Raw genomic sequence first — 22668 nt, forward strand, 5'->3', positions numbered from 1 at the left:
ACTAGATCTAGTACTGGGTAATGAACCAAGTCAGGTCACAGATCTCTCAGTGGGTGAGCATCGGGGGGACAGTGACCACCGCTCCCTGGCCGTTAGCATTATCATGGAAAAGGATAGAATCAGAGAGGACAGGAAAATTTTTAATTGGGGAAGGGCAAATTATGAGGCTATAAGGCTAGAACTTGTGGGTGTGAATTGGGATGATGTTTTTGCAGGGAAATGTACTATGGACATGTGGTCGATGTTTAGAGATCTCTTGCAGGATGTTAGGGATAAATTTGTCCCGGTGAGGAAGATAAAGAATGGTAGGGTGAAGGAACCATGGGTGACAAGTGAGGTGGAAAATCTAGTCAGGTGGAAGAAGGCAGCATACATGAGGTTTAGGAAACAAGGATCAGATGGGTTTATTGAGGAATATAGGGAAGCAAGAAAGGAGCTTAAGAAGGGGCTGAGAAGAGCAAGAAGGGGGCATGGCAAGGCCTTGGCGAGTAGGGTAAAGGAAAACCCCAAGGCATTCTTCAATTATGTAAAGGAAAAAAGGATGACAGGAGTGAAGGTAGGACTGATTAGAGATAAAGGTGGGAAGATGTGCCTGGAGGCTGTGGAAGTGAGCAAGGTCATTAATGAATACTTCTCTTCGGTATTCACCAATGAGAGGGAACTTGATGATGGTGAGGGCAATATGAGTGAGGTTGATGTTCTGGAGCATGTTGATATTAAGGGAGAGGAGGTGTTGGAGTTGTTAAAATACATTAGGACAGATAAGTCCCCGGGGCCTGACGGAATATTCCCCAGGCTGTTCCACGAGGCAAGAGAAGAGATTGCTGAGCCTCTGGCTAGGATCTTTATGTCCTCGTTGTCCATGGGAATGGTACCGGAGGATTGGAGGGAGGCGAATGTTGTCCCCTTGTTCAAAAAAGGTAGTAGGGATAGTCCAGGTTATTAGGGATAGTCCGAGCTGACAGTAGACTTCAGGAAATCAAAGCGCGTCGAGCAGTCTGCTCTGCACATATACGGGAAAGAGGTGGAGAGAGTAGAGAGTTTCAAGTTCCTCGGTGTCCACATCTCAGCTGACCTCACCTGGACTGCCCATATCTCTTATCAGGTGGGGAAGGCCCAACAGAGGCTGTACTTCCTAAGGAAGCTAAAGCACGCTCTCCTCCCTCATCACCTGCTGATCAACTTCTATCGGACCACTATAGAGAGCCTCCTGACGTATTGCTGTGCAGTGTGGTTTGCCAGCTGCACAGAACAGAACAGGAAGGACTTGCAGCAGGTGGTGAGGGTAGCAGAGCGGGTTATTGGCACAACATTACCCTCCCTCAGAGACATTTATACTGGCAGACTTCAAAAGAAGGCTACTTGTATTTCAAAGGATCCCACTCATCCTGGACATCACCTGTTTTCCCCTCTACCTTCTGGGAAGAGATACAGAGCATTAAGGACGAAAACAAAGAGACTCCTTAACAGCTTCTACCCACAAGCAGTGAAATGTATAACACCCACTTCCCTTCTCCTGCCCCCTTCCTAAGACGGCGGCAGCTAAATGCATCACTCTTCCAGGAATGGCAGGTGTGCAATAGTCCTACCCCCCCATCCATAGAAACCATAGAAACTACAGCACAGAAACAGGCCTTTTGGCCCTTCTTGGCTGTGCCGAACCATTTTCTGCCTAGTCCCACTGACCTGCACACGGACCATATCCCTCCATACACCTCCCATCCATGTATCTGTCCAATTTAATCTTAAATGTTAAAAAAGAACCCGCATTTACCACCTCATCTGGCAGCTCAATCCGTACTCCCACCACTCTCTGTGTGAAGAAGCCCCCCATAATGTTCCCTTTAAACTTTTCCCCCCTCACCCTTAATCCATGTCCTCTGTTTTTTTTCTCCCCTTGCCTCAGTGGAAAAAGCCTGCTTGCATTCACTCTATCTATACCCATCATAATTTTATATACCTCTATCAAATCTCCCCTCATTCTTCTACGCTCCAGGGAATAAAGTCCTAACCTATTCAACCGTTCTCTGTAACTGAGTTTCTCAAGTCCTGGCAACATCCTTGTAAACCTTCTCTGCACTCTTTCAAATTTATTTATATCCTTCCTGTAATTTGGTGACCAAAACTGAACACAATACTCCAGATTCCGCCTCACCAATGCCTTATACAACCTCATCATAACATTCCAGCTCTTATACTCAAGACTTCGGTTAATAAAGGCCAATGTACCAAAAGCTCTCTTTACGACCCTATCTATTTGTGACGCCACTTTTAGGGAATTTTGTATCTGTATTCCCAGATCCCTCTGTTCTACTGCACTCCTCAGTGCCTTACTATTAACCCTATATGTTCTACCTTGGTTTGTCCTTCCAACGTGCAATACCTCACACTTGTCTGTATTAAACTCCATCTGCCATTTTTCAGCCCATTTTTCCAGCTGATCCAAGTCCCTCTGCAGGCTCTGAAAACCTTCCTCACTGTCTACTACACCTCCAATCTTTGTATCATCAGCAAATTTGCTGATCCAATTTACCACATTATCATCCAGATCATTGATATAGATGACAAATAACAACAAGTATACCGCATTGGATACTGTTGGGGGGAATGACTTACCTGGGACAAGCTGCAGTAGCCGGATCTCTGGCACTGAGTCTGGCTCTGCAGTGCAGAAGGGAGGGTGGGAAAAGAGGAGAACAGTAGTGATAGGGGATTCGATAGTTAGAGGTGCAGATAGGAGGTTCTGTGGTCCAGGATGGTTTGTTGTCTCCAGAGAATCCAGGATGGTTTGTTGTCTCCCGGGTGCCAGGGTCAAGGATGTCTCTGATCGCTTGCATGACATTCTGAAGTGGGAGGGTGACCAGCCAGATGTCATGGTGCACATCGGTACCAGTGACATAGCAAAGAAGAGTGAGGAGGTCCTGGAGAGTGAGTATAGAGAGCTTGGTAGGAAGTTGAAAAGCAGGACCTCAAGGGTGGTAATCTCAGGATTGCTATCTGTGCTAGGTGCCAGTGAGGGTAGGAATAGGATGCTCTGGAGGATGAACAAGTGGCTGAGGAACTGGTGTAGGGGGCAGGGTTTCAGATTTCAGTATCATTGGGACCTCTCCTGGGGCAGGTGGGACCTGTACAAGAGAGACGGCTTACACTTGAACTACAGGGGGACCAATATCCTTTCAGGGAGGTTTGTTAGTGTTTTTGGGGAGGCTTTAAACTAAATTTGCAGGGGGATGGGAACCAAAGTGCCAGAGCTGACAGTGTGGCTGGGGTGAAAATAAATGATGTTGAAAGTTTAAGCAAATCTGCTGATAGAAAGGTTGTGAGTGGTGGTAAAAATCTTCTGAGGTGTATATATTTCAATGCTAGGAGTATTGCGGGGAAGGCGGATGAGTTGAGGGCGTGGATTGACACATGGAATTATGATGTTGTAGCAATTAGTGAAACTTGGCTACAGGAGGGGCAGGACTGGCAGCTTAATATTCCAGGGTTCCGATGTTTCAGATGTGATCGAGGCAGAGGAATGAAAGGTGGGGGAGTAGCATTGCTTGTTAGGGAAAATATTACAGCAGTGCTCAGGCAGGACAGATTAGAGGGCTTGTCTACTGAGTCCTTATGGGTGGAGCTGAGAAACAGGAAAGGTATGGCCACATTAGTGGGATTGTATTACAGACCACCCAATAGTCAACGAGACTTGTAAGAGCAAATCTGCAGAGAGATAGCAGGCAACTGCAGGAAACATAAAGTTGTGGTGGTAGGGGATTTTAATTTTCCATACATTGATGGGGACTCCCATACTGTTAGGGGTCCAGATGGTTTACAGTTTGTAAAATGTGTTCAGGAAAGTTTTCTAAATCAATATATAGAGGGACCAACTAGAGGGGATGCAATATTGGATCTCCTGTTAGGAAACGAATTAGGGCAAGTGACGGAAGTCTGTGTAGGGGAGCACTTTGGTCCCAGTGATCATAACACCATTAGTTTCAATTTGATCATGGACAAGGATAGATCTGGTCCTAGGGTTGAGGTTCTGAACTGGAAGAAGGCCAAATTTGAAGAAATGAGAAAGGATCTAAAAAGCGTGGATTGGGACAGGTTGTTCTCTGGCAAAGATGTGATTGGTAGGTGGGAAGCCTTCAAAGGGGAAATTTTGAGAGTGCAGAGTTTGTATGTTCCTGTCAGGATTAAAGGCAAATTGAATAGGAATAAGGAACCTTGGTTCTCAAGGGATATTTCAACTCTGATAAAGAAGAAGAGGGAGTTGTATGAAATGTATAGGAAACGGAGTAAATCTGGTGCTTGAGGAGTATAAGAAGTGCAAGAAAATACTTAAGAAAGTAATCAGGAGGGCTAAAAGAAGACATGAGGTTGCCTTGGCAGTCAAAGTGAAGGATAATCCAAAGAGCTTTTACAGTTATATTAAGAGCAAAAGGATTGTAAGGGATAAAATTGGTCCTCTTGAACATCAGAGTGGTCGGCTATGTGTGGAACCAAAGGAAATGGAGGAGATCTTAAATAGGTTTTTTGCGTCTGTATTTACTAAGGAAACTGGCATGAAGTCTATGGAATTGAGGGAATCAAGTAGTGAGATCATGGAAACTGTACAGATTGAAAAGGAGGAGGTGCTTGCTGTCTTGAGGAAAATTAAAGTGGATAAATCCCTGGGACCTGACAGAGTATTCCCTCGGACCTTGAAGGAGACTAGTGTTGAAATTGCAGGAGCCCTGGCAGAAATATTTAAAATGTCGCTGTCTACGGGTGAGGTGCCGGAGGATTGGAGAGTGGCTCATGTTGTTCCATTGTTTAAAAAAGGATCGAAAAGTAATCCGGGAAATTATAGGCCGGTGAGTTTAACGTCGGTAGTAGGTAAGTTATTGGAGGGAGTACTAAGAATCAGAATCTACAAGCATTTGGATAGACAGGGACTTATTAGGGAGAGTCAACATGGCTTTGTGCGTGGTAGGTCATATTTGACCAATCTATTGGAGTTTTTCGAGGCGGTTACCAGGAAAGTGGATGAAGGGAAGGCAGTGGATATTTTCTATATGGATTTCAGTAAGGCCTTTGACAAGGTCCCGCATGGGAGGTTAGTTAGGAAAATTCAGTTGCTAGGTATACATGGAGAGGGAAATTGGATTAGACATTGGCTCAATGGAAGAAGCCAAAGAGTGGTGGTAGAGAATTGCCTCTCTGAGTGGAGGCCTGTGACTAGTGGTGTGCCACAGGGATCAGTGCTGGGTCCATATATTATTAACTTTGGGCTGCACTCCTGAGGTTTTAGAGTTTATTTTATGTATATATTCTTTGTCATGCTGCAAAACGTTGAGCTGCTAAACTGTGTTTCATTGCTCCACAACAATGACAATAAAGATATTCTTCTTCTTCTTCTTCTTCTTCTACGAGACCAGTGAGCCTTACATCTGTGGTGGGAAAGCTGTTGGAAAAGATTCTTAGAGATAGGATCTATAGACATTTAGAGAATAATGGTCTGATCAGGGACAGTCAGCATGACTTCGTGAAGGGCAAATAGTGTCTAACAAGCCTGATAGAGTTCTTTGAGGAGGTGACCAGGCATATAGATGAGGGTAGTGCAGTGGATGTGATCTATATGGATTTTAGTAAGACATTTGACAAGGTTCCACATGGTAGGCTTATTCAGAAAGTTAGAAGGCATGGGATCCAGGGAAGTTTGGCCAGGTGGATTCAGAATTGGCTTGCCTGCAGAAGGCAGAGGGTGGTGGTGGAGGGAGTACATTCAGATTGGAGGATTGTGACCAGTGGTGTCCCACAAGGATCTGTTCTGAGACCTCAACTTTTCGTGATTTTTATTAACGACCTGGATGTGGGGGTAGAAGGGTGGGTTGGCAAGTTTGCAGGTGACACAAAGGTTGGTGGTGTTGTAGGTAGTGTAGAGGATTGTCAAAGATTGCAGAGAGACATTGATAGGATGCAGGAGTGGGCTGAGAAGTGGCAGATGGAGCTCAACCCGGAGAAGTGTGAGGTGGTACACTTTGGAAGGACAAACTCCAAGGCAGAGTACAAAGTAAATGGCAGGATACTTGGTAGTGTGGAGGAGCAGAGGGATCTCGGGGTACATGTCCACAGATCCCTGAAAGTTGCCTCACAGGTGGATAGGGTAGTTAAGAAAGCTTATGGGGTGTTAGCTTTCATAAGTCGAGGGATAGAGTTTAAGAGTCGCGATGTAATGACGCAGCTCTATAAAACTCTGGTTAGGCCACACTTGGAGTACTGTGTCCAGTTCTGGTCACCTCACTATAGGAAGGATGTGGAAGCATTGGAAAGGGTATAGAGGAGATTTACCAGGATGCTGCCTGGTTTAGAAAGTATGCATTATGATCAGAGATTAAGGGAGCTAGGGCTTTACTCTTTGGAGAGAAGGAGAATGAGAGGAGACATGATAGAGGTGTACAAGATAATAAGAGGAATAGATAGAGTGGATAGCCAGCGCCTCTTCCCCAGGCCACCACTGCTCAATACAAGAGGAGATAGCTTTAAGGTAAGGGGTGGGAAGTTCAAGGGGGATATTAGAGGAAGATTTTTTACTCAGAGAGTGGTTGGTGTGTGGAATGCACTGCCTGAGTCAGTGGTGGAGGCAGATACACTAGTAAAGTTTAAGAGACTACTAGACAGGTATATGGAGGAATTTAAGGTGGGGGATTATATGGGAGGCAGGGTTTGAAGGTCAGCACAACATGTGGGCCGAAGGGCTGTATGTGCTGTACTATTCTATGTTTCTACATGACAAAATAGGCCAAAGCCAGCATGGTTTCCTGAAAGGAAAATCCTTCCTGACAAACTTACTACACTTCTTTGAGGAAATTACAAGCAAGATAGACAAAGGAGACACAGCAGATGTGGTGTACCTGGATTTTCAGAAGGCCTTTGACAAGATGCCACATATGAGGCTGCTTAGCAAGATAAGAGCCCATGGAATTACAGGGAATTTACTAGCATGGGTGGAGCATTGGTTGCTCAGCAGAAAACAGAGTGGGAATAAAGGGATCCTATTCTGGCTGGGTTACAGATACCATTGGAGCTCCACAGGGGTTGGTGTTGAGATCACTGCTTTTTATGATGTATGTCAATGATTTGGACTATGGGATTAATGGATTTGTGGCTAAATTTGCCAATGATACAACGATAGGAGGAGGAGCGGGTAGTGTTGAGGAAACAGAGAGCCCACAGAGAGACTTAAATAGTTCAGGGGAATGGGCAAAGAAGTGGCAAATGAAATACAATGTTGGAAAGTGTATGGTCATACACTTCGGTGGAAGAAATAAATGGGCAGACTATTATTTAAATGGGGAGAGAATTCAAAATGCAGAAGTGCAGAGATGCAAAGGGGCTTGGGAGTCCTTGTGCAGGATACCCTAAAGGTTAATCTTCAGGTTGAGTTGGTGGTGAAGAAGGTGAATGCAATGTTGACATTCATTTCTAGAGGTATAGAATATAAGAGTAGGGATATGATGTTGAGGCTCTATAAGGCACTCATGAGACCACAATTGTAGTATTGTATGCAGTTTTGGGCTCCTTATTTTAGAAAGGATATACTGACATTGGAGAAGGTTCAGAGGAGATTCACGAGAATGATTCCAGAAATGAAAGGGTTACCGTATGAGGAATGTCTGGTAGATCTTGGGCTGTAGGAGTTCAGGAGAATGAGAGGGGATCTCATAGAAACATTCCAAATGTTAAAAGGCCTGAACAGATTAGATATGACAAAGTTATTTCCCATGGTAGGAGAATCTAGGACAAGAGGGCGCGACTTCAAGATTGAAGGATTCCCATTTAGAACAGAGATGCAGAGAAATTGCATCAGTCAGTGGGTGGTAAATCTGTGGAATTTGTTGCCATGAGTGGCTGTAGAGGCCAAGTCATTGGGTGCAGTTATGGCAGGGGAGTGGGGATGACTGGAAGAATTGGATCAGCCCATGATAGAATGGCAGAGCAGACTCAATGGGCCAAATGGCCTACTTCTGCTCTTATATCATATGGTCTTATTCCAAATGCCATGCCCATTTAAATATAGTACCTTCAGTCCTGGATTCTTTCCCTTTTGAATTTTGCCTTTGTGGTACAATTTAACTCTTTACACTGTCTGCACTTGTACCCAATCATTGGCTTATCCTTCCTTATATTCATGTTACATCCGTCATCTACCTGTAAACCTGCTGGCTCATCCTCAGCTCTATCATACTGATTCCCATCCCCCTGCGATATTAGTTTAAACCACTTCAAACAGCTTAAGCAAACCTGCCCACAAGGATATTTGTCCCCCTCAGATTCAAGTACAACCTATCCCTTTTGTACAGGTCACACCTGCCCCAGAAAAGGGCCCAATGATCCAGATATCGAAATCCCTGCCCCCTGCTCCAATTCTTCAGACATGCATTTATCTGCCACCTCATTCTATTCCTACCTTCAGTGTCGTGTGATATAGGCAGCAGTCTTGAGATTACTACCCTTGAAGTCCTACTTCTCGACTTCCTTACTTGCTTCCTAACTCCCTATATTCTTTTCTCAGGACCCCCTCCCTTTTCCTACCCATAACACTGGTACCACAGCTTCTGGCTGCTCACCCTCCCTTTTCAAGATATTATGGACGCATTCCAAATCATCCCAGGCCCTGGCACCTAGAAGGCAAACTACCATCCGTGTTTCTTCTTTGCATCCACAGAATTGACTATCTGTCCCCCTAACTATAGAGTCTCATATTACTGCTGCCCTCCTCTTCTTTTCCCTGCTCTTCTAAACCATGATGAAATGGTGGAGTAGACTCATAGAACATAGAACAGTACCACACAGGAACAGGCCACTTGGCCCACAATATTGTGCTGAACTAGCTGAAAAATAAATCAAAAACACCCAATCACTCATCCCTCCTACCTACACCATGCCCATATCTTTCCATCTTCCTTATATCCATGTGCCTATCCAAACATCTTTTAAAAGCCTCTACCACCATACGAGGCAGCACATTCCAGGCATCCATGACTCTCTGAGCAAAATACTTACTGCTCACATTCCCCTTGTACCTATCTCCTTCCATGCATGCCCTCTGGTATTAGACATATCAACCCTGTGAAACAGAAACCCCCCTGTCTTTTCTATCTGTGCCTCTCATAATCTTATAAACTTCAATAGGCCAAATGACCTAATTCTGCTCCTATATCCTTTGGTCTTATGCTCTTATTATAATTCTGATCCCCATTCCTGTTCCGACATGTTGGTCCTGGCCTGCTCTTGTGCCATGATGAGGCCACTCTCAGGATGGAGGAGAAACATCTTATTTTCCGCCCAAGCCACCTCCAGCCTGATTGCATGAATGTCAATTTCTCCTTACAGTAAAAAAAATTCCTTCCCCCTCTCCTCTTCTTCTTTTCCCCACTCTGGCTTCACACCTACCTCTTCACACCTGCCTATTCCTGGGTCTCCTCCTCCTTCCTTTCTCCAATGGTCCACTCTCCTCTCTTCTCAGGTTCCTGCTCTGCAGCCCTTTAACTTCCCTGCCCACCTGGCTTCTCCTATCACCTTCCAGATAGCCTCCTTCCCCTCCCCCACCTTTTTGTTCTGGCATCTTCCCTCTTCGTTTCCGATCCTAAAGCAGGGTCTCGGCCCAAAACTTCAACTGTTTATTCATTTCCTTAGATAACGCCTCCCTGCTGAGTTCCTCCAGCGTTTTGTGTTTGTAGCAAAGGATTTCCAGCATCTGCAGAAACTCTCCTGTTCATGAATTGGAATTGGTTTATTATTGTCCCATGTACAGTGAAAAGCTTGTCTTGCATACTGATCAGAGTACTTTGAGTACAGAGTGGAGTGCTTTGAGGTAGAACAAGGTAAAACAATAACAGAGTGCAGAGTCAAGTGAAAATGCAGTGTGCATAGACAATAATGTGCAGAATTTGAATAAGATACATTGTGAGGTCGAGAGTCCATCTTATCATACAAGACAACCATTCAACAGTCTGATAACAGTGGGGTAGAAGCTGGTGGTACATGCTTTCAGGCTTTAGTATCTCCTGCCCAAGAGGAGAGGGAGAAGGGAAAATGTCCAGGGAGAGTACGGTCTTTGATTATGAGGCAATGAAAAGTGTAGACAGAGTCTATGGCAAGGGGGAGGCTAGTTTCTGTGATTTGCTGGAATATTAACTCTGATGGTATGCTGGAGCACACACAATGGCCCGGGTGGCTTAATTGTGCTCCTATGTTTTATGGTCTTATGGTAAGCTGGTACAGAAAGCAGTGACACGTACTCCAAACACAGTCCAGAACAATGGATTGCCCCCCGGCTCTCTCCATGATTATATAAAATAACTGGCATGGTCCATGTGATGCAGCTTTATATGTTCAGAGTCTTTAATTGCTTCAGTAACAGGGTATTTAACAGTGCCCACACTCCTCCTCCTTACTGATGGTGACATCAGAGCAATCTGTTTCCAACCACTCCAGGTTCCAATGGGCTGTTGAGCTACGGTGGGGTGACGGACAGCAGTTTCTCCATTGACCCGGTCTCAGGGGTCATTAGCACCAGCCGGACATTGGACCGAGAGGAACAGGATCTACATCTGGTCACGGGTATGGACTTACCACTGAATAGAGATAGGGGTTGAGCATCTTCTCATCCTCTCTTCTGGTCTCTTCTTCTTCCTCTCACCTATCTCTCTCCCCTCCTTCTCTTTCTCTGCTGACCTCTTCACCTCCTGGTTTTCTTACCCCTATGTCTCCATGTCTCCTTCTCCAGCCCTCTTTGTCCTCTCCGTCTTTAGTCATCTCCATCTCTTTCTCCTCATTCTTGTGAATATCAACTTCACTTTTCATCTCTCTGCCTTCTTTGCCCACTCACTCTTTCCCTGCTGTGGCCTCTCCCACCTGCTGGTCCTCACTTCTCGGTGACTCTGTACATTTTCATTCCAGTTTATGCCAAGGATGGTGGAGTTCCTCCAAATGTTGCTACAGTGACAATTTGCATCAAGGTTCAGGATGAAAATGACAACAGCCCACAATTTGATAAGGATGTTTATCAGCTCCAGGTCCCAGAGAACCAGAACCGCATGATGCTCTTCACTATTAAGGCCACAGACAAAGATTCTGGTGAAAATGGCCATGTAGAATATGGAATCATTGGTGAGTAAGTGTGATTTCTGGTGGCAAGTGTGTGTTGTGTGAGTATGGATACGTAGCAGTGTTAGTATATGCAGGGGAACATGTGGAGTAAATGTGGATTTGTAAGATTGAGTATGCAATGAAACATGTGGGGTGATTATGAATTTGTAAGAGTGCTTGGGAGTGCAAGGAAACATGGGTGCTAAATGTGGAATTATATGTGTGTTTGTGCAAGGGAACACCTGGGGTGAATGCAGATTTGTAAAGAGTGTTTGGGTGGTCAAGGGAACATGTGGGTGAGTGCAGATTTGTGAAGTATGCTTGGATGTTCAAGGGAAGAGATAGTAGATACTTTGGTCATGATCTTTCAAGAATCACTTGATTCTAGCATGGCCCTGGAAGATGACAAATGGCACTCCATTCTTTAGGAAGGTTGGAAGACAAATGAAAGGTAATTATAGGCCAGTTAGCCTAACCTCAGTGGTTGGGAAAGTGTTGGAGTCTATTATTAAGTTGAGGTTTCGGGGTACTTGAAGACTAATGATAAAATAAGTCAAAGACAGTATGGTTTCTGTAAAGAGAAATCTCGCCTGACAAATGTTGGAGTTCTTCGAGGAAGTAACAAGCAGGTGGAAAGAAGATGCAGTGGATGTCATTTGCTTCGATTTTCAGAAGGCATTTGATAAGGTACCACACATGAGGCTGCTTAACAAGATAAAATCCTATGGTGTTACAGGAAAGATACTGGCATGGATAGGGGAATCGTTGACAGGCAAGAGGCAGGACGTGGGAATAAAAGGGGCCCCTTCTGGTTGGCTGCCAGTGACTAGTGGTGTTCTTTAGGAGCCAGAGTGGGACTACTACTTTTCACGTTGTTTGTCAATGATTTGGATAATGGAACTGATGGCCTTGTGGCAAAGGGATGTGATTACAGCAGGACTTAAACAAATTGGAAGAATGGGCAAAAAAGTGGCAGATGGAATATAGTATTGGGAAATGTACAACGATGTGTTTTGGTAAAAGGAACAATAGCACGGGGTACTATCTAAATGGGGAGAAGTTTCAAACGTCAGAGGTACAGAGGGACTTGGGAGTCCTCCTACAAGACACCCTGTGGGTTAATTTACATGTTGAGTCTGTGGTAAAGAAGGCAAGTGCAATGTTGGCATTTATTTCAAGAGGAATAGAATATAAAAGCAAGGAGATAATGGCGAGCCTTTATCAAACACTATCTGGGCCGCACTTGGAGTATTGTCAACAGTTTTGCGTCTCATATTTCAGAAAGGATGTGTTGTCATTGGAGAGGATTCAGAGGAGGTTCACAAGGATGATTCTGGGAATGAAAGGGTTAACATACGCGGAATGTTTGGCAGCTTTGAGCCTGTACCCACTGGAATTCAGAACAAAGCAGGGGGATCTCATTGAAACCTACCAAATATTGAAAGGACTAGATATGGCAGATGTGGAGAGAATGTTTCCTATGGTGGGGGTATCCAGAACTAGAGGGCACAGCCTCAATATTGATGAACGACCTTTTAGAACAGAGGTAAGGAGAAATTGTTTTAGCCAGAGTTGTGAATCTGTGGAATGTTCTGCCACAGACAGTGGTTGAGGGCAAGTCTGTGGTATATTTAAGATGGAAATTGATAGTTTCCTGATCGATCAGGGCATCAAAGGATATGTCGAGAAGGCAGGTATATGGAGTTGAGTGGGAGTCAGGATCAGCCATGATGGAATGGCCTAATTCTGCTATTACATCTTATGGTCTTATGAAACACGTGGGTGAATGTGGAATTATAAGTGTGTTTGGAATTTGAAGGGAACACCTCTAGTGAATGCAGGTTTGCAAGAGTATTTGGATGTGCAAGGGAACATGTGGAATGAATCCAGATTTGTAAGTGTGTGTGAGTGTGCAACAGAATGCTTGGAGTGAATACAGATTTGTAGGAGTGTTTGGGTGTGCAAGGAAACACATGGGGTGAATGTGGATTTGTAAATGAGCCATAGTGCATGATTAGTGTTAGATTAGTAGCTTCCTTAAAGAGAGTTGTGGGGGTTTTAGTTCTTACAGGGGCTGTCAGTGTCTTGTGAAATCTTGACTGTCCCCACATCCTGATCACCACAGGTGCAGGAAGTGCTGTTACTCAAAGGAACTTGACCTCCAAGTGTTGGCACTTGGCCAGCAGCTGTCGTTAGTCACACCGATAACTGGAAGTTGTGTCAACACCACATTTCAGGAGGTGATAGCCCCCCACGTTCAGTCTGGAGAACTGGGAAGGAGAAGAAATGCATGCAGTGGTTTGGATGCTCAAGTAGGAAACAGTGAAAGGATGAGTGAGGAATAGAGATGTTGGAATGAACCTCAGATCAGGAAACAGTGCATGAGTAAAGAATAGCAATGATGGAGTGAGCCGCAGATCAAGTCCCCAGAAGAATGAAGGAGAGCTACTACCGTTCCTTAAATAAAAGACAGCAGGGATAAGGCACAGAATTACTAGTAGGGAAATGATTGGAGAGAATTCTTGGAGATAGAGTTTATACACATTTGGAAAGTCAGTGGCTGTTCCAGGATAGTCAGCTTGGCCTGTCTCCGTGTGGGTACATCCGTTTCATTAACTGAGGTTTCTGTGGAGGTAACTAAGAAGATTGATGAAGGCAGGAAGTAGGCATTTGTACAGAAAGCAATGGACATGATCCAGTCCAGTGGACTAGTTCAGAAGATGAAGGCACCAAGATCCAGCAAAACTGGCTAATTGGATCCACTGCTGGTGTAATGACAGGAGGCACAGGGTGCTGGTGCAAGGATGCTTTTTCCCATTGGAGATCTGTGACCTGTGGTGTATCCCAGGGATCAGTTCTGACATGCCTCAGAGATCGATGTTCAGATCAGTGCTGGGATGCCACAGGGATCGATGTTCAGATCAGTGCCGGGATTCCACAGGGATCGATGTTCAGATCAGTGCTGGGATGCGACAGGGATCAATGTTCAGATCAGTGCTGGGATTCCACAGGGATCAATGTTCAGATCACTGCTGGGATTCCACAGGGATCGATGTTCAGATCAGTGCTGGGATGCGACAGGGATCGATGTTCAGATCAGTGCTGGGATGCCACAGGGATCGATGTTCAGATCAGTGCTGGGATGCGACAGGGATCAATGTTCAGATCAGTGCTGGGATGCCACAGGGATCGATGTTCAGATCAGTGCTGGGATGCGACAGGGATCGATGTTCAGATCAGTGCTGGGATGCCACAGGGATCGATGTTCAGATCAGTGCTGGGATGCAACAGGGATCAATGTTCAGATCAGTGCTGGGATTCCACAGTGATCAAAGCTGGACCTCAGAATGTGATATACCTTAACAACCTGATATGAATTATACCAACTAATTTTGCATGTTTGCAGAAGCCACAGAAGCTGGCAATATCTGGATAATGAGGAGCCTTGTCTGGCTACACTCCTCACTATCTGAGGGAAAGGCATCTCTTTATAACAGAAATAATGAGTCCCAAAGAAGGGTCCCAGCCCAGAACGTTGATTTCCTTAATCCCCTCCTTTGATGCTGCCAGACTCAACAATTCTGAGTGAGAGTGAACATGAGAACATACGAAATAGGAGCAGGAGTAGACCATCTGGCCTATCGAGCCTGCCCCGCCATTCAATAAGATCGTGGCTGATCTGTCCGTAAACTCAGCTCCATCTACTTGCCTTTTCCCCACAACCCTTAACTCCCCTTCTATGTAAAAATCTATCTAACTGTAACTTAAATATATTTAGTGAGGAAGCCTCAACTGCTTCCCTAGGCAGAGAATTCCACAGATTCACCACTCTCTGGGAAAAACAGTTTCTCCTCATCTCCGTCCCAAATCTTCTCCCCTGAATCTTGAGGCAATGTCCCCTAGTTCTAATCTCACCTACCAATGGAAACAACTTTCCTACTTCTATCTTATCTATCCCTTTCAAAATTTTGTATGTTTCTATAAGATCCCCTCTCATTCTTCTGAATTCCAGAGAATATAGTCCCAGGCGACTCATCTCCCCTCATAGGTTAACGCCTTCATTCCTGGAATCAACCTGGTGAACCTCCTCTGCACTGCCTCCAAAGCCAGTATATCCTTCCACAAGTATGTAGACCAGCACTGCACACAGTACTCCAGGTGCAGCCTCACCAGTACCCTGTATAGTGTTACGTACCCCGTAACTGGGTTGCCAAACCAGCAGAAATGGATCACTCAGTTGGAGTCTGAATTACTGGAACTAAGAAAGTTTTATTAAAGAAATAAGCAACACAGTACTCTAATCGAAAGAATAATAAATGCAACAGTTCAGCAATGATAAACACACATGTCCACAGAACTAGGATAACAGGATCAATCGAGCTCTATCGTCGTCTAGGGGTAAATGACCAGTTTCAAAGTGACGCAAAGTTCAGTTCAATTGAGTTCAGTTCAGTTCACAGTAATCACTGCCGTGGCAATGGACGGGGGGGGGGGGAAGGACCTTCGATATTCTTCGCAGTCAGCTTTCGGGCGAGCCCTTTGTAATGTCTTCTGAGGTCACCGACAGTGACCCCTCCGTTTCAGATACGATCGTTCCTCTGCAGTGAACCTGGCACCCAGGCAAGGGCGGACACACACCAGGTTCCCGCCGATCCGTACCTTTCTACCCTGTGCGTCTATGGCTTGGTCCCGTGACCAGCCCTCCAAAAACTCCCACCGACTTGTGGGAGGCGCACCGCTTCCAGGGTCTCATTACCTCATGGTGTCGTGTGTGTTGCCTTAGCGAACCTGTCCCTTTTTATCCCCCTGCTGGGGTATCGCCTGTCCATCACACTTCAAACAGTTCAGGGTTCAAAAAGGAGCCGATCTTGACAGCTCTCAGACCGTGTCTCCTTCCGTTAAACTCTTCCGTCTCTTCATTAACATTTCCAAATGCTGCTCCATGTCTTCCTTATCTCTCTTTCTCCTGAAGACAGGTGGCAGATCAACTGTTGATCCCACTGGTGCCAGCACAGGACAGTTAACATCTTAGTCTACGTGTACTTTTTGTAACCCTCTTTCGTCACAATAGTTGCAGCATGATTTCCCTGCTCTTGAATTCAATCCCCCTAGCAATGAAGGCCAACATTCCGTTTGCCTTCTTAATAACTTTTTGTAACTGCAAGCCAACTTTTTGCGACTCATGAACAAGCACTCCCAAGTCTCTCTGCACAACAGCATGCTGTAATCTTTCACCATTTAAATAATAACCTGCTCTTCTATTATTCCTTCCAAAGTGGATGTTCTCACATTTACCAACATTGTATTCCATCTGCCAGACCTTGGCCCACTCACTTAACCTATCTATATCCCTCTGCAGACTCTCCACATCCTCTGTACAATTTGCCTTTCCACTCAGTTTAGTGTCATCAGCAAATTTTGCTACGCTACACTCAGTCCCGTCTTCCAAATCATCAATGTAAATGGTGAACAGCTGTGGGCCCAGCACCGACCCCTGCAGCACCCCACTCACCACTGACTGCCAACCGGAGAAGCACCCATTTATAGGAACTCTCGGTCTTCTATGGGTTAACCAATCCACTATCCATGCCAATACACTTCCTCCGACTCCATGCATCCGTATCTTATTTATGAGTCTCTTGTACGGCACCTTATCGAACGCCTTCTGGAAATCCAAATATACGACAGCCGCCTGTTCCCCTCTATCCACTGCACTCATTACGTCCTCAAAGAACTCCAGTAAGTTTGTCAAACAGGACCTGTCCTTTCTGAATCCGTGCTGCATCTGTCTAATGGAACCACTCCTTTCTAAATGTTTTGCTATTTCTTCCTTAATGACAGCTTCAAGTATTTTTCCAACTACAGATGTTAAGCGAACTGGCCTATAGTTGCCCGTCTTTTACCTACATCCTTTTTTAAAAAGTGGCGTGACATTTGCTGTCTTCCAATCCTTTGGGACTTGCCCAGAGTCTGGAGAATTTTGGTAAATGATTACCAGCACATCTACTATAACTTCCGCCAATTCCCTCAGCACCCTGGGATGCATCCCATCAGGACCAGGGGACTTATCTACCTTCAGGCCTTCTAGTTTGTTCATCACTATCTCTTTAGTGACAGTGATTTTATTGAGGTCCTCACCTCCCATTTCGTCCATAACATCCTTCTTTGGTATATTAGACGTGTCCTCCACCGTGAAGATCGACACAAAATAGTCACTCAATGCCTCAGCCATTTTCTTATCACTCAGTATCAATTTCCCCTTCTCGTCTTCCAAGGGAGCTACCTTGACTCTAGCCACTGTCTTCTGCTTTATATATTTATAAAAACTTTTGCTATCTGTTTTATAAAAACTTTTGCTCTCTGTTTTATAAAAACTTTTGCTATCTGTTTTTATATTTTGTCCTAATTTATTTTCATATTCTATCTTCCCTTTCCTTATTTCTTGTTTAGTTGTTCTTTGTTGCTTTTTAAAGTTTTCCCAATCCTCCAGTCTCCCACTACTCTTTGCGACTTTGTACACATGAATTTTTAATTTGATACTATCTTTTATTTCCTTAGTTATCCAAAGCTGGCTGTCCCCACACTTACTGTCCTTATTTTTGACTGGAATATATTTTTGTTGAGCACTGTGAAAAATCTCTTTGAAAATATTCCACTGTTCCTCAACTGTCCTACCAAATAGCCTGTTCTCCCAATCCACATTAGCCAACTCTTCCCTCATCCTGTTATACTCTCCCTTGCTCAAGCATAATACACTAGTTTTAGATCTAACTATTTCATCCTCCATCTGTATGCAAAATTCAATCATACTATGATCACTCTTTCCAAGAGAATCCCTGACTACAAGATCGTTAACCTTACCTGTCTCATTGCACAGGACTAGATCTAAGATAGTATTTTCCCTTGTACGTGTACTAACATGCTGCTCAAGAAAGCCACCATGGATGCATTCTATGAAGTTCTCCTCAAGACTTCCTTGACCAACCTGATTCACCCAATCTATGTGGAAGTTAAAATCATGCAGAGGATGTTTCCTATAGTGGGGTAGTGGGGTGGTCTAGGGCCAGAGGGTTAGGAATACCAGGAAGTCTCTTTACAACAAAGTTGAGGAGGAATTTCTTAAGCCAGAGAGTGGTGAATATGTGGAATTCATATTCAAAGGCAGCTGTGGAGGCCAAATCATTGGGGATATTTAAAATGGAGGTTGATAAATTCTTGATTAGTAAGGGCATCAAAGGTTACAGGGAGAAGGGGGTTGAGAGGAATAATAAATCAGCCATGATGGAATGGCAGAGCAGACCCTATAAGACAAATGGCCTAATTCTGATCAAGTTTATTGTGATCTGACTGTACATATACACAACTAAATGAAACAACGTTCCTCCAGACTACCATCCACCTACAAAACATATAACACGACAGCACATAAACCAAAATATTGCCATAAATAAGTTAATAAAATATAATACAAAATGCATGTAGTGAAGAGAAGCACAGCTAAGCAGTAAACAGCTTGCTGTCCTAGTGATAAGACCTTGGTGGTGGCAGGGTATTCTTCAGCCTGAGAGAAGAAACTGTTACCCAGTCTTGCAGTCCTGTACCTCCTTCCTGGTGGCAGTGGGTCAAAGAGATTGTGAGATGGGTAGTAGGGATCCTCAACAATTCTTCAGGCCCTTCATCTGCAATGGTCTCAGCAAATGTCACAAATGGGGGGGAGAGAAACCCCGGTGATCCTCTTGGTGGGTTGTGCTATCCTCTATAGGGTGTTGTAGTCTAATGTCTTGTTATTCAGTACCATGTAATGATGGAGTCAAACAGTGTACTTTCCTTGGCGTTCCTGTAGATAGTTGTTAGAATGGAGTCAAGGAGCCTTGCAAACCTCAGTATCCCCTTGACTAATGAGGAAGTGTTGTGGGTCCAGGTTAGATCGTTCGCTATGTGCACACCAAGGAACATCGTGCTCTTCACTCTCTCCGCAGCAGAGCCATTGATGTGCAAGGGAGAGTCGTCAACTTGTGCTTTCTTGAGGTCCACAATCATCTCTTTTGTCTTGTCCACATTGAGACTCGGGCTGTTCTTGCACCATTTGACAAACCTCTCAACCTCTTCTCTTTAAACCAACTGATTATTGTTGCTGATGAGGCCAGCCACTGTTGTATCATCAGTGAATTTGGTAATGCGATTTGAGCTGAATCTGACAGCACATGAACAGCAGTGGGCTGAACACACAACCTGGTGTGCACCAGTGCTCAGCATGATGAAGCTTGAGATGTTGCTGCTAACTCGGACTGACTGGGCTCTTTCCATCAAGAAGTCCAAGATCCAGTTACAGAAAGGATGTTGAATCCCAGTGAGGACAGTCTACCCACCAGCCTCTGAGGAATGATTGTGTTAAATGCCAGGCTGAAGTTGATGAATAATATCATGGTGTATGAAGTATTGTTTTCAGAGTGGAACAGCTCTGAATGTTGGGCCAAGGCTATAGCATCATCAGGGAAGCGGTTTCAGCTGTAGGTAAACTGAAATGGTCCTTTGCAGCTGCAAAGTAAGATTTTATACAATCCATTACTAGCAGCTCCTATGTCTTATGGTCTAAATATCTCATGAAAAGTTGATATTTTATGACTTTAATCCGGACAAGTGTGAGGTGATGCAGTCTGGGAAGTCAAACAGTATTCAGACGTATACTGTCGTGGCTGGTATGGCACAAAGGAACATTAGTGAACAATGGAACTTCGGCTCTTGGTCCACAATTCCCTGATAGTGGCAGGACAGGTAGATAGGGAGGCGAAGAAGATATGTGGGTGCTTGCCGTTCTAGATTGGGGCACAGATATAAGAGCTGGGACATTGTGCTGCAACACTGGTAAGATTGCACTTTGGAACTTTGTGTAGATTTGGTCTCCATGCTATAGGAATGATGTGGTTGTGTTGGACAGAGTACAGAGGAGACTCATTAGGGTATTGTGTGGATTGGAAGACCAGTTAAGTGGGGGATGGAATAGGCTGGACTTGTTTACCCGGCAGAAAGGAAAGCTGAGTGTTAGAGGTCCCTGACAGAGTTGCAAAAAATTATAAGCAGCATCAATACAGTGGAAAGGCAGAAATTTCTCCCAATGCAGGAGGCTTAGGTTCCAGGTGAGACCAAAGAGATTTACAGGTGAGAAAGACATTTACAGGTTCTAGGTGAGAACAAAGAAATTTACAGGTGAGAAAGAGATTTACAAGTTCCAGCTAAGAGCAAAGAGATTTACAGGTGAGAAAGAGATTACACCGAGAAAGGTTGATATCCAGAATTCACTGCCAGAGGAGGTGGATACAATCTGCAGGTACAACCACAAGGTTTATGAGACTTCTGGACATATACTTAAATGATCAAGGCATTGATGGCTACATCCTCAACATGGCAAATGGGATTAATGTCAATAGGGAGAAATATTGACATGGATATCAATTATATGAATATATTAAGAGTAAAAGGGTTACGAGGGTGATGATAGTGGCAGTTTATGTACAAAGCAATGGGAAGTGGATGAACACTTCTTGTGGAGCAGTACATGCAGCTGGTGAGTAAGGGAGAAGTATTGTTTAATAATACAGACTGATTTTGTACTGGTCCTCTGGTTATTCGGCATTGTGGGAGATAGTTTCTCTCTCTGTATTGAGATACAAAAGCTTTTTTTCTGTCAATTAGGAGGTTAAGTAGATGAAAAGGTAATGAAAAAATGAAGGGGAGACTGGTGTAATTCAGACCAAATAAAGCAATTATGTTGTAGAGTCACAGAACTACAGCACAGAAACAGGCCCTTTGGCCCATCTAGTCCATGCTGAACAGTTATTCTGCCTAGTCCCATCAACTCACACCTGGACCATAGCCCTGTATGCCTCCATCCCAATTGTAAAAAGAGAAACAAGATCAAAGAGAAAATTGTGGGTGGGGAAAATCTGTCATTTTCAGATTATGATGCTGTAACCAATGGAAGCCTCAGTCATCAGTTCTAGAGACTCCAGTATGGAATGGATAGAAGATTGGCTGATTGGTAGGAGGCAAAGAGTGGGAATAAAAGACCATTTTCTGTTTGGTGTTCCACAGGGGTCAGTTATACAGTATGTCAAGATTTGAATGTTGGATTAATTTTCAAGATTTGAAGTAGGTACAGAGGAGATGTTGGGGCAAACTTTTTATGCAGAGGGTGGCGAGTGCATGGAATGGGCTGCCAGCGACGGTGGTGGAGGTAGATACGATAGGGTCTTTTAAGAGGCTCCTGGATAGGTGCATGGAGCTTAGAAAAATGAGGGCTATGGGTAACCCTAGGTAATTTCTAAAGTAAATACATGTTCAGTACAGCATAGCCATAGTCATAGTCATACTTTATTGATCCCGGGGGTAATTGGTTAAGCATTGTGGGCTGAAGGGCCTGTGTTGTGCTGTAGGTTTTCTATGTTTCTATGGATTTGGTGGTTTTGTGGTGTAGTTTCCGGATGATACGAAGATAGGTAGATGAGCAGATTGTGTTGAGGAAGCAAGGAGCAGATTCAATGGGCCAAGTGTCCTAATTCTGCTCTTATAGTCTTATGGACTCATCCATTTAGCCTCATTTCCCTGATTCAGAGGAAGGGCCCAGATACATTGTATCTACGATAACGCATGAATCAGTGGGAAGAGAACTCTGCAAAAAGTTGTAGATGTGAGGTCATATGAGTTTATCCACTTGACTGGAAAATAGCAAAGCAGGGTTTTCCTCTTATATGTGATGTTAAATCTGAGAGTCCGGAAGTTATGCTGCAGCTTACAAAACTCAAACTACGCCTGCGTCTGGAGTATTGCATCATTTCCAGTAGCAATTGGAAGAATGTGGAGGCTTTGGGAGGCTGCAGAAGATGCTGTCTGGATCAGAGGACATGTCCTATAAGGAGAAATTGGTTTAGTTAGGAATTTAATTATTAGTTAAGAGGACATATGGTGTGTTGGCATTCATCAATCGTGCGATTGAGTTCAAGAGCTGTGAGGTAATGTTATAGCTATATCAGACCTTGGTCAGACCTCACTGTGTTCAGTTCTGGTCACCTCACTACAGGGAGGATGTGGATACTATAGAGAGAATGCAGAGGAGATTTACAAGGATATTGGATTTGGAGAACATGCATTTTGAGAATTGTTTGAGTGAACTTGGCCTTTTCTCCTTGGAGTGACGGAGGATGAGAGGTCACTTGACAGAGGTATACAAGATGATGAGAGGCATTGATCGTGTGGATAGTCAGAGACTTTTTCCCGGGGCTGAAATGGCTAACACAAGGGCGCATAGTTTTAAGGTGCTTGGAAGCAGGCACTGAGGGGATGTCAGGGGTAAGTTTTTCACACAGAGAGTGGTGAGTGCGTGGAATGGGCTGCCGGCGGCAGTGGTGGAGGCGGATACGATAGGGTCTATTAAGAGACTCTTGGATGGGTACATGAAGCTTAGAAAAATAGAAGGCTATGCACTAAGGAAATTCTAGGCAGTCTCTAGAGTAGGTTACATGGTCAGCACAACATTGTGGGCTGAAGGGC

The 22668-nt window shown here is 44.4% G+C and overlaps 1 protein-coding gene across 3 annotated transcripts in view; it reads left to right on the forward strand.

Annotated features, from left to right (window-relative positions):
* Positions 1 to 22668, forward strand: part of LOC140199932 (protocadherin-16-like) — a 454953-nt gene that overhangs the window by 346617 nt on the left and 85668 nt on the right. For all 3 annotated transcript variants that reach the window (XM_072262411.1, XM_072262410.1, XM_072262409.1), the window contains 2 exons: positions 10468 to 10593; positions 10933 to 11142. In XM_072262411.1, coding sequence (XP_072118512.1) covers positions 10468 to 10593; positions 10933 to 11142 — 336 coding nt within the window. The remainder of the gene's footprint in view (positions 1 to 10467; positions 10594 to 10932; positions 11143 to 22668) is intronic.

The sequence above is a fragment of the Mobula birostris genome, chromosome 7, assembly GCF_030028105.1.
Source record: "Mobula birostris isolate sMobBir1 chromosome 7, sMobBir1.hap1, whole genome shotgun sequence".
Classification (NCBI taxonomy): Eukaryota; Metazoa; Chordata; class Chondrichthyes; order Myliobatiformes; family Myliobatidae; genus Mobula; species Mobula birostris.